General features: G+C 36.1%; 1 protein-coding gene across 11 annotated transcripts in view; it reads right to left on the bottom strand.

Annotated features, from left to right (window-relative positions):
- Window positions 1-438: 438 nt before the first annotated feature.
- The window catches only part of PRPF40A (pre-mRNA processing factor 40 homolog A), a 62013-nt gene continuing 44070 nt past the window's right edge, over window positions 439-18381 (bottom strand). For 6 of the 11 annotated variants that reach the window (XM_053671671.1, XM_053671678.1, XM_053671684.1 and 3 more), the window contains 10 exons: window positions 9074-9188; window positions 8813-8916; window positions 8590-8706; window positions 7946-8083; window positions 7524-7619; window positions 5561-5647; window positions 5384-5480; window positions 5239-5300; window positions 4273-4407; window positions 439-2440 (listed from right to left, as the gene is read on the bottom strand). In XM_053671671.1, coding sequence (XP_053527646.1) covers window positions 2348-2440; window positions 4273-4407; window positions 5239-5300; window positions 5384-5480; window positions 5561-5647; window positions 7524-7619; window positions 7946-8083; window positions 8590-8706; window positions 8813-8916; window positions 9074-9188 — 1044 coding nt within the window. In that variant the 3' untranslated portion in view covers window positions 439-2347. The remainder of the gene's footprint in view (window positions 2441-4272; window positions 4408-5238; window positions 5301-5383; window positions 5481-5560; window positions 5648-7523; window positions 7620-7945; window positions 8084-8589; window positions 8707-8812; window positions 8917-9073; window positions 9189-18381) is intronic. The other 5 variants (XM_037157018.2, XM_053671681.1, XM_053671692.1 and 2 more) reach the window with 1 other exon arrangement.

The raw sequence follows: 18381 nt of genomic DNA, 5'->3' as shown, positions 1-18381 counted from the left end.
ATCTGTTCAGTTCTAATGGAATCAGCACTTTAAGACATTTTAGCTATTACCAGAGAATAAATGTTCTTTGTTTTCTGATAAGAGAACATTTGAAACTTGTTCTTGTATGAAGATTCTGAAACTTAAATCTTTAATCTAATTGGTTAAAAAAATATTTAGATTCTTCCCATCACCTGTGCCTTCAGATTGGACAGTATTTTTCTGGCAACTAAATCTCTTTTGATGGGATCATCGAAGGCTGCTAGACAAGGATTATAATAGCCATGTTAATGCCATCTTTTATAACAAGGATGTTGTAACTTGTTCACCAGTTTCATTTTAGGTCAAATAATTTTCATGGGTGAGCTATAGGGAAACTTGAATTTGTATTGTCCTATAGGGTTTTGAGGTGGTGATAAGACAGTGTAAGAAGTACAGAAATTTATTTTGAGGACATGCTAAAACACATCAATAGTTTTTTATTTAAATAGAAAAATCAAAACTTTGAAGTTGTACTTAAAAAAATCATCATTCATAGAATTAAAACATTTTACAGATTCTAAATTCTCTTGTGAAACATCACTAGTATTTCTGCCAGTATCATATAATTATTTTAAAGATTTTACCACTGACTTCCATGTCATATGTTAGACATGATTGGCAATATTACAATGGGACCTCTGAAAATTAAGTGTAGGTGAATCCCTGTTTAAGTAGTTATGTTTTGGTTCTAATATACAATAGGGGACTCAAGCAAGCAACTTGATTACTTCACATTTTCTAAAAATAATGGTTCTCACTTTCTACAAAGTCTGTTCATATTTCACATCAGAAAAGCAAGAAGTTGAGAAACCTCCCTACCCACCCCTCCCACCTTTTTTTTTTTTTTTTTTTTTTAAGTTTTCAACAGTGGACAGATTTAATTGAAACAGGGAGCAAAGATGGGGAAAGAGTCATCCTGTTCAGTCCCACTTCAAATTCATTAGGGTGCTGAAGAAAAAATAGAATGAACATTTTGTTCTTTTAAATCCCAACTTGAAATAGGATTGCTCAAAGTGTCCAAAACAACAACAACAAAAAACTAAGGTAAACCAAAGACTACGTGCTAAAATTTCCTATTTAAAAAAAAAAAAAATCCTGCACTGAAGGAATATAGTATAAATTTACATTACCAACCTTCAAAAGTTAGCATGTAAAAAGTATTCTAGCTCAAACCATGGCCTCTCTGAAATATTCTGCATAAATTCACAGATCAAAAACAAATATAGGGGCCTCAAATGCACTGATTGTATTAAAAAAGGAAAGTGACTTAGCTATGTGGGTGGGTAAGAAGAAGCAAAATTTCAGAGATTTAGTTTATCTTTAAATGATCATACATTTTTTAAAAGAGCTGAATAGTTTACGTAGAAATAAATACTAGTACACACTAGAAGAGAAGGTTTAATAATTGATAAAAATGTACAAAAATATTCAAATCAGAAATGCTTTAGAATGTGTACCACGAAGTCAATACTTCTCAGTGAATAGGGAAGGTAAAAGACTTCCTCAAAGAAAAAAGCAAGAGAAAGATCGAATTAAAAAAAAAAGACAATTGTTAAAGAAAATGTTTAAGTCAACATTGATTTTTGTTTTAGACAAGGATATTGCAACTATCACTCAGTTTGGTGGCACATTCTTTAGTAGGTCCTTAAGGCAATATATTTAAACTAATCTACAATTTGACTTGATGTTAATGTTTAAAACATCACCTCAAAATAATGCCCTCACAATAGCCTTTTAAAATGTATTCAGATGTTTCATAAAAAATAATGGTGGCTTTATTATTATAGCAGTGCTCACAGGCACCGCTGTAGTTAAGGGTCTACCATGTTTCCATTAAGAATACCTATTTCTGGGTTCACCATAAAAGATCAGATTAGCTCCAACCAGTTGGGTAGTGCACAAAAAAAGTAGTTTATCAGTTGCTGGTGCTTTTTTGGTACAACTAAATATCAAAAAAAGTTTCATTATATTTTCAAAATCCAACTTCCATAAAGTTAATCAAATCATCTTAATGACTTAGACTTTAGAACAAAGTAGAGACATCTGCAGTTATTAGTAAATTGCCACCTTTAATCCATCCTGCAGTGCCCTGTGAAAGGGTCACAGAAAAACAGTTATGACCATATGAAAATATGATTCTTGATACAGAATCAAAAGTTATTTTCAGTTTCCTTTGCTTTTATAAAGTCCACAATAACAATACTTAAATGCACTTTTTTTTCCTGTGATATAATTAAAACCCAGTGTTATTTCAATTGAACATAAAATAGAGTCCTTGGTCTGAATTAGACTTTAAATCATACTGTAAACATATATTTGGTATAATTTATTGATCATCATCCAGTTGCTCCAAAAGGGTCCTTCTGCGCTTTTCCAACTCCCCTTCACTCAGTTCACTGCCAGAAGTATCCCAGTTACCCTGAAAAGACATTGAACACCATTACATTTCACGGTAGTACTCAAAAGGTAAGGTTACGCAGTAAGGAACTTTTGGGGAGGGAAAATCCAAATCTCCTTCACAGAGATATATCACCATAGTTTAATGGCCGACTACCTCTCTCCCCAAAGCCTACCAGTGGGTTGCACTAAGTATATACCTTGGTTGTATTAGGAGAGATCCTTAATTTTGAATGAGGTTTTTAGTAAACATTAACCTATAAGTCGGGGACAATGATATATACCAGTTTCTTATGAAACATCCTCTTTTCATTTAATAGAAGCCAGGCGTTCATTTCATAAGTACTGTATTTCTTGCTAATTTTGCAGATTCTAAGTTGTCCTATGAGTGCTTTATGTTAGAAAACAGTATGCTTAGTACAAACATTCAAGATTTATGAGTAGTGCAGTTCTTAGGGTGAAGAAAAATTCAAACAAAAATAATAATGCATTATTTGTGAGAAACAATCTTTGAAAAGTGGATATAGTTCATCTATCCTCTTTCCCTTCAGGAATTTCATTTAACCTAATATAATAAAGAAGAAGGCATTAAGCTGCTCATAGGTATAGAGAACATACTCATTTTTCACCAAGGTGTGCATCAGACTCACCAGTACAGCATTTATTTTTTTTTTTTTTTTTTTTTTTTTTTTAAAGATTTTATTTATTTATCTTTAGAGGGGAAGGGAAGGAGAGAGGGAGAGAAACATCAATGTATGGTTGCCTTTCGTGCGTCCGCTGCTGGGAATTGGCCTGCAGGGAACTGGCCTGCAACCCAGGCATGTGCCCTGACTGGGAATCGAACCGCGATTGTCTGGTTCGCAGGTCCGTGCTCAATCCACTGAGCTACACCAGCCAGGGCACCAGTACAGCATTTAAAACGAACAAAACCCCTCCACCCTACTGCAACTCTATCAGAACACACAGAGGGCGGGAGGGCAGGCCAGGGCTTCTCTACATGGTATAAACTCTCCACTGGTAATTGCAAGGCATAGTCCTGGCCAAGCTCACAGCAGCTGTGGGAGGAATGGCAAGGCCGAGGTGGTTTGTGCTATTGTACTGCCGTTCACATGTATGTACACACACATATATGGGAAAATAAGGACTAATCACATAATTTGATATGGGAAAATAAGGACTAATCACATAATTTGATATTAAAATACTAACTTTTGGTTACAGTCCCATCCTATCCATTTGCCCTCACCTCTCCTCCCACTGATTATTCCCAACAGTTTAGAAACAATGACAAGTGTGAATGTCTGGAGGAAGAACCCTGATTTGAGTCTCTTAAATTTTATATTCCTTAAAAAATAAGGGAGGACATGTGCACTGGCACTTCTTAGTGAGAATGCACAATGCAGAAGACTGTATCCTCCTTTCTTTTTTTAATATTTATTTATTTTTAGAGAGAGGGGAAGGGAAGGAGAAAGAGTGGAAGAGAAACATCAATGTGTGGTTGCCTCTCATGTGTCCCCTACTGGGGACCTGGCCTGCAACCCAAGCATGTGCCCTGACTGGGAATCGAATTGGCAACCCTTTGCTTCACAGGCCTGTGCTCAATCCACTGAGCTACACCAGCCAGGGCTGTATCCTCCTTTCTTAGTGAGTTAAAATAATAGCTATGAAATTTGCTATGTAGGATACTCCAACTGGGTTATTTATGGACACACACATTAGAAAAGTATTTTGTCGTTAACTGAATTTTCATTGTTTTTCTTTAATGGCAGTAGACCTGAAAAAAAGTCTATTCTTTAAACACTATCATAGTTTTAATCATAGTCTCTATTTCTGTATTATAAGAATTCTACTTACAGAAGAATCCTTTCCAGTCTTTTTCTTAGGTGATTTGTGTTTTGATTCAGATCTTTGTCTAGTTCTGTCTTTCTCACTTTCCCGATCTTTATCTTTTTTATCCTTCTCTCGCTCAGCATCTGACTCTGGAGAGTCCTGTGTAAATAAAAAAAAGTTGGCATTTGACCAAGACAAATGCCCATATAGGTAGCATTTAGGAAAATCCACAAATAACAAAGAATGTATTCACAGTGGTGAAATTTAAAGTGTTAAGCTCAAGGATTCTATAACATTTCCAATTTCAAGGGGGCAGTGGTTCATTCCTACAGAAAGGACGACATTCCGGGGAGAGTAATATACACTACTAAAAGAGCTTCACTAAGTTAAGGATGAAGGCACATTTCCACGAACCCAGTAAAGAGCTTATTAAGGAACTTATTAAGAACATAAGATTCTGTGATGAGCTCAATCACATAATAGGATGATTGCTGTATAATAAAATTCTCTCCTCAAATTTGCTACTGAGTAGCAGAAATTATTTCAAGTGTAATGTCAGTGCCCAAACAAGCAGTCCCTCATCAGGTACGCGTAAGTTCAAATCAGCAGCATGAAAAAAAAGCTCCTTCAGCAGGTTTGTGGTAACACCCAGGACCTTACATTTTGAACACGACCTCTAGGTGGACCTAAGGTTAAGTGGTTCTCAAGAGTGGCTATAATACATACATAAAACACAAAGTCTTGTGTTTTCCTCTAAGATTACTTTAAAAAACCGGAGTTAGAATTTTAATATTGTGGGTATATATTTCTTTCCCAAAGCTCACCAAAAGATTTTAATGGACAATGAAGACAAAGATCAACTGTAAAGCTCCTGAATTCAGGTGCCCATCTACACACTGCTGGACTGTACAGTACTAGACACAAAAAGACCTACTGCCCCCAGGAGAGTTAAAGGCAAAAGCCTAGTATAAAAATTAAAAACCTGCTTACAGATTTATGTCTCCTCTTCTTGCTTTTCTTCTTATGTTTTTTTGACTTCTTGTAACTTCTCTCTAAGCAGCATGAAAAGGAAAAGTGTCAGAACTTGAGGACATCCAGTGTCAATGATTTCAATCAAGTTAAAAGATATGCTTACCAGACTCGGCACTAGAAGAATGTTCTGAAGCAGAACGAGATTCTGATCGTTGTCTTTTTTTCTTTGTATGGCTGTCATCGTCATCTGAATCTGACCCCTAGACAATACAAGTAATTTTATTCATAATGCTGCTAATGTTTCAATACACTCAGGGTGCCATCTAATAAACTTCCTTACCGATCGAGAGCGGGAACGTTTTCTGTGGTGTTTTTTGGATTTCTTAGAATGTTTCTTGTTCTTTGAATGATGATGTTGACATTCATGCTATAGGAGCAAAGAAAGAAAATACAAGTTTACATTTACTTTAGAGAGCAGATCATAAAGAAGTTTTAAAAGCTATACAAGTAAGTTCTTAGAGTAAAACCTCATTTTGCATATTTAGGATGTACTCCTTTGAAACTGTGTGAAGAATTATAATCACTTAAAATGTTTTCTTCTGAGCCTTAACCATCATTTAGATATCTAAATACAACAATGTAAAAATATTAATATAGTACTTTTTGTAGGAATGAGAAGGGTGTAGGTTAGTAGGAATAACTGATACACTCCAGGAAGGTATAATTTATAGACAAGTTACACTGCTTTCAAAAACAATTAAATACATTGCATTCAGAGATGTTTTTTCTCACGGCTCTACACCAAGATAAAGAACTGCCTCAGGGCTGTCCTTTAACTAATAAGTGAAGGTTGGTTTCAGAATGAATATATACCCTCTCTCTTCACACAAGGAACATTCCCTTCTTAGTCAAACTTAAGACATCCATCCATAGGCACTCTAACCCCACATGCAATCAGAAAAAGTGCTTCTCTGTGGATTTTAACTCTTACTAATAAAACAATTATCCAGCTAGCAGGAATGAGAAAACGCTACAGTAAAAAGTCCTTGCCCCCAACAGATCTATAGCTTTGAAAATAAATTTTGCTTCAGTTTACAACTAAGTGGAAATAGAAAATCTGGCTTAGGAGGGACTCTCATTTTATGGTACTGAATGCTAATTTTTCCTTTTCTACCTCTAGGCCCAGAATACTCAGTTCCCTAACCCTATTCTAATAGGTTCAGCCTTTCCCTATTCTCCCATCTCTATCTCCATTTATGACCTCACCACTTTACCCCCAGCACAGATCATGAAAAAATTTTGATGGAACATTCTTGAATTAGGGGAAAATGAATCTTGTTAAAATGATGATTCTGATGTAGGAATTCTGCTGATGGGGTCTGAGGCTCTGCATTTGTCAGTTACTACAGATAATGCTAGTCAGAAACACTTTGAGTAGAAAAGATCTAGAGGCAGCTGGGAAACTAATACAGAGTACATGTAAGTATATTAACAGAGCAAAACTCTTGTCAACATTGATATTCATCAAGAACAATAAACACAATGAAACACTCAAAGTCACTGTAAGTGACCTGCTATGCCCAATATCTATGCAACACTATAGTAAATATGTGCCAGTTTTCAGATTGTTGTGAAGTATCAGTTTATCTATCGGTTTAGCATGTTTGTTAAAAGTACTGACTCAGGAGTCAAAAAGCCTGTGTTGGAATCTCTTCTTGTAAATTATCTCTCTTTGCCTGTTTATTCATCTTCATAGCATTGTTCTCAGAATGGCATTCATATATGTAGTATTTGTCTAACAATTATACAGCACCTGGCCCACACAGGCATCAAATATTTACTTACACAGTGCCTATCTGAAATCATCAAAATACCTTTATTCACCTAATAAAGTTGCAAATTTCTCATTATTCTAACAAAACTTATTTCACTATTTCTCAGATCCCCCCTGAATACATCTAACGTAGTATATTTTAAATGTACAAGCAGAATCTTGTAAAGTAGATAGAAAACAATTTTTAAGTTTTCTTTAGGTTTACTGGTCAGTTGATACGGCTGCTACGTTGAATTTCTAAAACAATGTAAAAATATGAAACACATGAATAGTCTCCACAATCTTTATGTCCCCATTCAAGTTTTGTTTCACTTACAGGAAGTTTCTATTTAAAAGAAAAAAACACCTTAAGTATCCCAGGTAACTACATTTGCATAAAAGCAGTATAATTTAAGTAGCATACTTTTGTTCTGAATTCCTTAATTTTTATGGTTTGTATTTCAGCCAGTTATAAGAATACTAAAATTACCTCAAGTACATGCATGAAATCTTTAAATATTCGTTTTCTTTCAGACTCTAGAGTTATATCCTCAAATGCTGGCTCTTTTACAAATCTCTCCCGGATCTGAAAAAATGTAGATATGCAATAAATATATTAATGCCAAGAACATATCAATATGACTAAAAAAAAAAGTGAAAAATATGACCGCTCATTCCCCTCAAGGTCTATTATATTATTTTCTTTACTCTGAATTCCACAATATTTTTAACAAACATGTCTAAATGTAGAGTCACAGCTGACTTTATACTTTTAATCTAGTCTTAATCAATATATCTAATATGCTGTACAAATACGGCTTATTTTTGTGGCTACAAAATGAAAGCAACTTAAAGGATTATTATTTTCAATTGTAAAGAAAACAATTAGGAAAAATTTACAAATATACATACATCTTCCCAGACAGCATCCAATTCTATTGGAGGAGTAGCTTGTTTCAACATACTCTTAAATGCAGATTCTTTTCGTTTCATCTTTCGAGCCTCCTCTTTTTCTCTTTCACGTTCACGGGCTTCTGCCTTTTCTAGTAACTTTTAGAAGATCAGTTAATCAGTTAAAATAATCTTCTTTAGTTGAAACAATTCATTGTTACTATTAAGATTTTATTTTTAGAGAGAGGGTAAGGAAGGGAGAAAGGTAGAGAAACATCAACTGGTTGCCTCCCACACACGCCCTGACACCGGACCAAACCTGCAACCCAGGCTTGTACACTGACTAGGAATCAAGCTGGTGATCTTTCACTTTGTGGGATATACTCAACCAAGTGAACTACAGCAGCCAGGGCTCATTACTTTGAGATATTCTCCATTATTTATAAGTTAAGATCCAATTTACAACAGCAATTAATTTCAGCAAAGAAAGCTTAACATCAGCCCATCATCTAAATATAGTATTTTCTTTTATCTTATCTTGAAAGATGTCCACTACCACATGAAATCCTGCTCATATTCCCTTATTCCAGTATCCTACAACTGAAGTACTTTTGGCCGAATACTTAAGAATTGTACTATTGTTCCTAACAGTAAAGACAACTTACACTATTAAAAGCCAACTTAATATTTCCAGCATCTAATGTAGTTGATCTTTTAGTTGAACTGATTATTGCCACAAAGTCTTCAAAAGTAGTATTTACTTCAACTACAAATCCTTTATCCTAAAAAAAAACAAAAACCCCAAAATCTTGTTAATAACACATATCAAAGGAACACAGAATTTTTAAAATGTACCACAGATTAGCAGTGTACAGTAAGTATATTTACCTTTAAAATGTCTTTTATTATCTTCTTCTCATCATGATAGCGTGCTTTAAGATCCTCAACATAAAACTTGAAAAGGTCAAGTGCAGTTGATCCTAATGAAAAAACTAAAGAAGTCAAAAGCTAGCTCTAACTAAAGAGCTGCAATTATTTTTTTGTTTATAAAACAAAATAAAGTACCCCTCCCTCCCATTTTCCAACACAACCTTCTGGCTCATTCCATCTACTATCATAACTATAAGTTAGGAAAGAAAAGAATCTCACCGGGCTGACCAAGCATATTAGTGAACCTAATGTCAGAACTAATTGTTGGATACAATTCCATCCAAGATGACATAGAATGCAGTTGTCCATGTTCATGCAGTTCATCTAAAAATATCTGAAAAATTAAGAACCATTAACAATAACAAGAAACAACAACAAACCCCATACTATTGAAGTCATCTCTAAGGACATTAGAAAAATATTAGTGTACCACAGAACACACACATTAAAAATGCAGCAATATTTAAAACCCTTCTACCAATGTTATCATCCCCAATATGTATAAATGCAAACATGAAGGTGGCTCCTTGATAAAGTAAAATCTGCTTTTAGGCAAAAAGTATTTTGTACTTCAAAGAAAAGGACCTTTGAAAAGCTATTACATTAACTTCCCAGGCTTCAGTTTACTGTAGTATAAGACGGAACATCACTTCCAGTTTAAAAAAAGATATAATGATAAGAGTAAACTAAAAATACTGAATATTGTCTATCTCAATTGATGATGCTAAAGAATATGTACAAGTGACTCATAAAATATACTTGTTTTTAACATGGTACCTGATATATTCTAGGTGTTTTTACTTTTTATTTAATTTTCTTGACAAATGTGGACCTCTTAAGAGGAAGACACATAATTTTACCAAAGTAATATACACAAAAATTTGGGGAATGAGGACTCAACCCTGTTATCTGATTTCAAAACCTATTCTTTCCATATTACTATCTTAATTCTAAATCTTTGCATACTTATTTCACTTTCTCTTCTTTATTCTTTTATACTACATACAGATTATCAGGGCAACATATTAGGACTTTAGTACTTAGTAATTTCCACATTTCCTGGCCCCCCCAAACCCTTAGGGAATTTAATCCTACAAACAAATATTCCTAAAGAACAATGACCCCAAATTTTGCTCCTAAAACTCATAAACCTACAATGTTCAATATGGTAGCCACTGGTTAAATGTAGCTTTTAAGTACATGAAATATGGCTAGCTGAAACTGAGATGTGCAATCAGTGTCTATAGCACAGAAAGATTTAAGATGATCCCAAAATATCACTTTTAAAAAATATCGACTGCATGTTAAAATGATAATATTTTGAATATATTGGGCGAAAGAAAAAAATTAGTAAAATTAATTAAAAATTAACAAGAAATTAAAATCAGTTATGTGGTAGACAAATTTATTGGATAGCACTGTCATGAATAACAGTGGACATCGATAACTCTACTTCTCTTCAAACAAGAATAAGCATGTCCATACAGTCTTATACTTCCAACATTTTTTTCTCCAACTTATTACCCATCCTTTCCACAACATTAATGGAATCCATATATTAAACCAACCCCTATTGTGTGATCACAATGTTCCTCACTTGCTCTTCTGACCGCCTAAAACAGCTTAGAAATCATCTTCAATGATGCTCTCTAGGATCTTAGAATCCACCTCACTCTATTATACTTGCTTTGCTAGTATTTGTTTCACTTTCAGGATGCTAAGATCTAGAGAGTCATAAAATTTTGATACTGAGTCCATCTCAGTAGTGAGTCCCTAACCTGAGAGAAAATTACAATCACCTGAAAAAAATTTTTTTACATTCTGATTTAAAACTAGGTATTTGTAATTTTACTTTTTAAAGTAAATGGCTTTATGACTTTGACATGAGTTCACGTTTGAAAACCATTATGCTAAAATTGTATGGTTCTACTTTTATTTACTAACTCCATCTTGGAGTATGCAGCAGGAGCCTAGTGTTTTACAGTAGAGAAGGCCAGTTGCTTCAATAATGTCTGAGCCTGACATTTAGAAGGAAGGCTTCCAAACCTTGGCATTCGCTGCCTCAGAGTCAATTTAATATATTTCCCCCCCTCACCTCCTTCCTTCTGTCTTCTTATATGTTGTTCTTAATATACCTGTTAATATATATATGCTTGAATTCTAAACCTTCTAAGATTTTATGAGATAACTCTATCATTCCATTTTCTTCATACTCTCGACTGATTTATCTTACTCAAGAAAAAGCTATTCTCTTAACCCTGAGCTTATTTGAACTTTTCCATCAAATGTCTTCAAGAAAGGTCTGATTTCACCTCTATTTACCTTTACTCTTTAACTTTCCCTACCATACCAACAATTATGAAACACCTTAAATGCTACACCTATAAGTATTCTTTTGGTCTTATCTGGTCTTCAAATTCTTAACATTTGCTACTTTTGGTGGGTGCCTCTACCTCAGCAGTTTCTCAAAGAATCATCTGAAAGACTGGTGAAAACCAGATTGTTGGACCCCACCCCCAGAATTAGAGTCAGTTTGAGAATCTCCATTTCTATAACTCCCCCGGTGACTCTGATGCTATTTTATCTAACTGCCAAGCTTTGAGGACCACCACTCTACCTTAAAATTCCACCTTGGCTTCTGAGACAATACACATCCCCCTGGTTCTCCTTTAAAGTCCCCGATCACTCCTTTCCACTCTTGATAGAAATTAAAAAAACAGTTTTAGGACTTAAAAAAATCCTATATTCCTATAATCCTATATTTCTAGTCATAGACATCACAAATATTTGTTCTTATCTGACTGGCAAATGAATACTCAATAAAATGATAGACATCATCATAACCATTATTAATGACAATGTTCTTTTCATCCACAATCAATTTTCTAATTAATTTTATTGAACTTTCTAAATATATCTTTTGAAAGTTAATCTAGTGACACAGGAAACTTACTGAGCTGAATACCTGAAGCAAAACCAATATAACATGCCAATACCAGTTATATCAAAATAGTAATTGGAATCCACGCCAGACATTTACCAGTCATTTAAAGCCATATTTTAGGCTTACCTAGAAGGCCCAACGTGGCCCTTACGTTAGGGTTTCTTCTACACATTCTCTGGTCCCAGTACTGATACCATATATTGTACTTGTCTGTGTGAGACAGATTTCCTTATTTTTTACATTATTATTTTATCATACTGGTCTCATTTTAAATTACTGCAAAACATCTTTAATAAGAGACATTAAAGCTCAATCACTGGTTGCATTAGAGTACTTAACCAGCCTTCTAAAAGTCTGCTTTCCCCTTCTTCCTGCTTATTAAATCTAGGTTTCCTACCTTTCTTAGCTAGTTATGGCCATGTGAATAAATTCTCAGCCCGAGTATTAAGAAGTAGAAATTCTATACCACCAGATTTTTTAAAAATGCCCTCTTAATTTACTTGGCAAGTTCTATAAGGATGAAAAGGCAGAGTGGTGGTGATGGCGAGGAAAGAGACAAAGCTTGTCCCAGATTCTCACATCAGCTGAAGTTCAGATTCAGCAGCCTGGTGCACCTGAGGGAGGACTAAACCCAATACTGAGATTTTTTTCCTTATCTGACTGATAATACTCCTGTAAATATATTTTGGGTGCTGTTAGGGGTATGTGTATGTGTGAAGAGTAATATTTTTTACAATAGCTGTCTAAAGTATTTTTCATAATATATTTAATAATCAATGCTTTAAAAAGCAGTGGCATCCTATAAAGTGGAAATTTAAGTTCTAGAGCTTTGGATGTGAAACTGAGGTCATATTTCACTGCTTTACCAAGTGGAAGTAAAAATCTGGCCTGGAAAACCCAGGAAGGCTTGTAGACACCTCACCATAAAGGCCAGTCAGCACCACCACAGGAAAGACACAGAGACCAATAGTGTTTAGCCTGGCCTGTGTTTCCATTTCTAATGGGATAAAGTATTTTGTTTTATTTTTTAATAAGAAGCCATACTTAAAAAAAAATTTGAGATATGAATGTGATTTCTAATTATATCAGATTGTTAATGTTTTAAAGCTATAACAAAGTTTAAAATTTTCACTTTGAGCCCTGGCCGGTGTAGCTCAGTGAAATGAGTGCCAGCCTGGTAACCAGAATTGCCAGTTCAATTCCCAGGCAGGGCACATGTCTGGGTTGTGGGCCAGGTACCCCAAGCAGGGGGGCATGCAAGAGGCAACAGCTGTGATAATTTAAGATGGTTAGTTTCTTTGGGCATGGTGGCCCAAGTTTTTAAAAGAGCACACTAGATGATTTTCTCATGTGTGCACTGGCTGGAAGATGGCGATGGAGCAGGATGGAGTGGATTCCATTTCCCATACACATGGAAGAAAATCCTGGCTGATCTACAGAGGAACAGTGCAAACAGCCAACAGTTCCCCAGCATATATGAAAATAAGGGACCAGAGACTGTGACGGACATTGAAGGACCAGATGGTAAGGGGACAGTTGCAGGTCAGTGGGGTCTTGGGAACCAGAGCATCTGCCATGGACTCTTCAGGAGTCCCGACACCCAGTGGGTCTCCAGCAGACTCTTTGGGAGACTTGGGCCTGCGGCAGAGTTCTTGGTAGAGAGCCGGGTCGTCAGCTCCCTCCCTCCCCATCTAAGCAAGGTTGGGCAACACCGGGGAGAGACCTTTCTGCTTGAGTTTACAGAGAGGATAAAAGGACAAAGGGCCGTGTTCAACTGCAGACTCTGTGGTCAACAGCCTGGGAGAATTCAGAGGAGCAGTGTCAGGCTCTGACTCTGATAGTCACTGGTCTGGCTGGGGGATTAGGCTGTGCTGAGAGGCAGGCTTTCTTGAGAAATTTTTTGGAAAGTAAACCAAAGGATTCCTCTGCGAGAGCCACTTGGCCTGCTCCCCACCCAGCCTGGCAGCGACCCAGAGGATGGGCCCTTGAGTTCCCCCGCAGAACGGGGAAGGGCTGTGCTAGATCCCGCAGGACCCAGACAACCTGGCTGGCATGTCTGCACATAGCCCACTGCGAGGACCCCCAGGGAAAGTGCTCTGAAGAGAACCTAGATCACCTTTGTGGGACTGGGGAGAGATGCGGGGCTAGCTTTTGGGAGAGCACTCACAGAAAGACCATACCAATCACCCCTCAGCCTGCTGCAGCCAGAAAAACCAGTTTGGCCAGTTAGAAACCAAAATGAGATTTTTTTTTAAGTAATCTTGTATCTCTTTAATTTTATTATTGTTTTATCTTTCAATACTTTTTTCCTCTCTTCTTTCTTTATTCCTTCTTCCCTTCTTTCCAAACTTACCGCTTTTTCCTCCCTTCTCCTGCCTTTTTTTTTTGTTTGTATTCTTTTCTTTTACCCACATGTGACACAAACAACTTGGAACTACAAAAAGACCAGAGTTGGACCCACAGAGAGGGCATCCCAACAGTAGAGACAGAGAGACAAATTTCACTTTGCTATAGCAGAGAAGCCACAAGTTGCTGCATATTTGTATTATTATTATCATTATTCTCACTTCTTTTATATTTTAATAGTATCTTTGTATTCCTCTTCTTTCTGTATAGGCTTCTTTGCCTTGGCTGGTTATATTGTATCATTTGACAGGTTTCCCCTGTTCTCTCCTCCACAGTGTATTGCCAATTTTCTATACTTCACACCACTTGTGTTCCTTTAGCACACTACCCAAAGTTCTATACCCTCTATTCATGTTATCCAGATCACATAGAGTCTGTCATGTGATTGTTTCTCTAATATTATTGTAAATAATAGCTGTTATATATAACTGTAAATACTTCACAACATATCTCCCAGATCTTAGTCCACTTCAGTTTCCTGAATTCTATTACTGGAGTGATTAACTCTATTTGCTCACACATTACACCTACTTACTATCCTTGACTCTCACCTTACCTCAGAATCTGACCACCCGCAACCTCACTGCTTTCTAGATCCAACTCAAAAGCCTTCCCTCTCCAACAAGAGACTTATCCTTTGTCCATCCTCTCTTAAAAGTGGCAAGTTGGGTTGAATATTACGGTTAACACTATATATAGCCTAAAGCTCTATCTCTTCTTTACCGGCTGTGACTGTAAATCTCATAAAATACTCTCCTGCTGTCATAAACTATTCTGCCTCCCCCTCCAACTGATCACACACAACAAAAAAGGAGTAGGTGGAAGCAGAGAACACCAGGATAACCGAAGGAGACTGCACCACTGAATTTTATGGCATTAAACCACAGAGGTTCACACCATAAACCCAGGGAGTCAGAACAGATCAATTTAAGGTGAGGCTAACAAGAACAGTCTTACAAATAATGGGAAGACAAAGACACAATCCCCAAATGAAAGGAAAGGAGGAAGCCTCAGAAAGAATGTTAGATGAAATAAAGGCAAGGCAACTATTAGATAATGAATTCAAAGCACTGGTTATCAGGAATTTTAAAGAGCTCACAATGAGCTACCAGAAACTACAGGGCAGATACAATGAACTCTGAGCAAACTATAGCAACATGAAAAAGGAAACAGAAACTATCAGCAAAGGCCAAGAGGAAATGAAGAATACAATTTTGAAGCTGAAGAAGACAGTAGAAGCAATCAAAAACAGGATCAATGAAGCAGAAGATTGGATCAGTGAGTTGGAAGACAAAGTAGAAAAAACTCCCCGAAAGAGCAAGAAAAGGAAAAAAGGCACAGAAAGAATGAAGAGGGATTAAGAGAAATGCAATATAATATGAAACATAATAATATCCAAATAATAGGGATACCAGAAGGAGAAGGAGAAGAACGAGGGATAGAAAACATATTTGAAAAAATAATAAAGGAAAATTTCCCTAATTTGATGAGAGAAAAAGTCACACAAATCCAGGAAACACAGATGGTCCCAATCAAGAGGAACTCAAAGAGGCCCACTTCAAGACACAACATCATTAAAATGGCAAAATTCCAAGACAAAGAGAGAATCTTAAAGGCAGCAAGGGAGAAAAAGGAAGTAACATACAAGGGAGCCCCAATAAGGTTACCTGCTGACTTCTCACTGGAAAAACTCCAAGCAAGAAGAGAACGGCAAGAAATATTCTAAGTAATGAGAACCACAAGCCTGCAACCAAGGCTACTTTACCCAGCAAGGCTCTCAATCAAGATGGAATGCCAAATAAAGAGCTTCCAAGATAAAAGAAGTCTAAAAGAATATGCCTCCACCAAACCAGCTCTGCAAGAGACGCTAAAAGGACTGCTGGAAGGAAAAGAAGGAAAAGAGAGACACAGAAACACAGGTACAAAAATGGCAATGAATAAGTACATATCAATAATAACCTTAAACATAAAGAGATTAAATGCTCCAATCAAAAGACATTAGAATAGCTGAATGGATGAGAAAGCATGATCCAAACATATACTGCCTACAAGAGACCCACCTCAGGACAAAAGACCTACACAGACTGAAAGTGAAGGGCTGGAAAACAAATTTTCCACACAAACGGACTAGAAAAAAAAGCCGGAGTAGCAATACTCATATCAGACAAAATAGACTTCAAAAAAAGGGCCATAAAGAGAGACCCAGAAGATCACTTCATAATACTCAAGGGAAGAATCCACAAAGAAGACAAACATTGCAAATATATATGCACCCAACATAGGAGTACCCAAATATATGAAGAAAACCTTAGAGGATTTCAAGAAAGATATTGAAAGCAACACAATTACAACAGGGGATTTTAACACCCAACTGTCAAAAATCGACAGATCTTCCAAACAAAATATCAACAAAGATATTGTGGCATTGAACAATGCCCTAGATAAATTGGACTTAACTGATATATATATAGAGCCTTTTATCCCAAAGAAGCTAAATACACATTCTTTTCAAATGCACATGGAACATTTTCAAAGATACACCACAGATAGGACACAAAACGAGCCTCAACAAATTCAAGAAAATTGAAATCATACCAAGCATTTTCTCCCACCATAAGGGACTGAAACTGGAAACCAACCCTGAAGGAAAAAACCAAAAACACTCAAAATCATGAAGATTGAATGGTATGCTATTACACAATGAATGGGTCAAGAATGAAATTAGGGAAGAAATCAAGAAGTTTCTGGAAACAAATGAAAATGATCTCACAACAACCCAAAACTTGCGGGACACAGCGAAGGCAGTCCTGAGAGGGAAGTTTATAGCAATACAGGCCTACCTAAAGAAGATAGAAACATTTCAAACAAACAACCTAACCCTACGCCTGCAAGAACTCGAGGAACAACAACAAAGACAGCCCAGAGCAAGCAGAAGGAAGGAAATAACCAAGATCAGAGCAGAATTAAATGACATAGAGACTAAAAACACAATTTTAAGGATCAATGAATCCAGGAGCTGGTTTTTTGAAAAGATAAATAAAATCAACAATCCATTAAGTAGGCTCATCAAGAAAAGAAGAGAGAGGACCCAAATAAACAATCAGAAATGAAAGAGGAGTGATTACAACTGACACCACAGAAATACAAAGGATTGTAAGAAACTACTACAAACAACTATTATGGCAGGAAATTTGAAAACCTAGGTGAAATAGACAAATTTCTAAAAAAATATAATCTTCCAAAACTCAATGAAGAAGAAACAGAAAGCCTGAACAGACCAGTAACAGCAGATGAAATTGAAGCAGTAATCAAACAACTCCTAACACACAAAAGCCCTGGACCAGATGGTTTTACAGGAGAATTCTAGAAAGCATTTAAGGAAGAGCTAATCCCCATTCTTTATAAACTATTTCAAAAAATCCAAAAAAACAGAAAACTCCCAAACTCTTTTTATGAAGCCAGCATCATCCTAATTCCAAAACCAGATAGAGACACAACAAAGAAAGAAAACTTCAGGCCAATATCGCTGATGAACATAGATGCTAAAATCCTCAACAAAATATTGGCAAATCACATCCAACAGTACATTAAAAAAAGATCATACACCATGACCAAGTGGGATTCATTCCAGGATGCAAGGATGGTTCAATATTCGCAAACCACTAAATGTAATACATCACATAAACAAAAGCAAACACAAAAATCACATGATCATATCAATAGATGAGGAAAAAACTTTTGATAAGGTGCAACACCCATTTATGATAAAAACACTCAGCAAAGTGGGAATAGAGGGAGCATTCCTCAATATAATAAAGGCCACGTATGAGAGACCTACAGCCAACATCATACTCCATGGGCAAAAACTAAAATCTTTTCCACTAATATAAGAAACAAGACAAGGTTGTCCACTTTCACCATTTCTATTCAATACAGCATTGGAAGTTTTAGCCACAGCAATCAGATAAGAAAAGGAAATAAAAGGTATCCAAATAGGAAAGGAGGAAACAAAACTGTCATTGTTTGCAGATGACATGACAGTGTACATGGAAAATCCTATAGACTCTACCAAAAAACTGCTTGACGTAACAAATAAATTTGGCAAAATGGTGGGATACAAAGTCAATATCTAGAAATCAAAGGCATTCTTGTATACTAACAATGAAATAGCAGAAGC

This window comes from Artibeus jamaicensis, unplaced genomic scaffold (assembly GCF_021234435.1).
Source record: "Artibeus jamaicensis isolate MK-2021 breed Jamaican fruit bat unplaced genomic scaffold, CSHL_Jam_final contig_1832, whole genome shotgun sequence".
In the NCBI taxonomy this organism is placed as follows: domain Eukaryota; kingdom Metazoa; phylum Chordata; class Mammalia; order Chiroptera; family Phyllostomidae; genus Artibeus; species Artibeus jamaicensis.
This window is presented reverse-complemented; position numbering and strand designations above follow the sequence as displayed.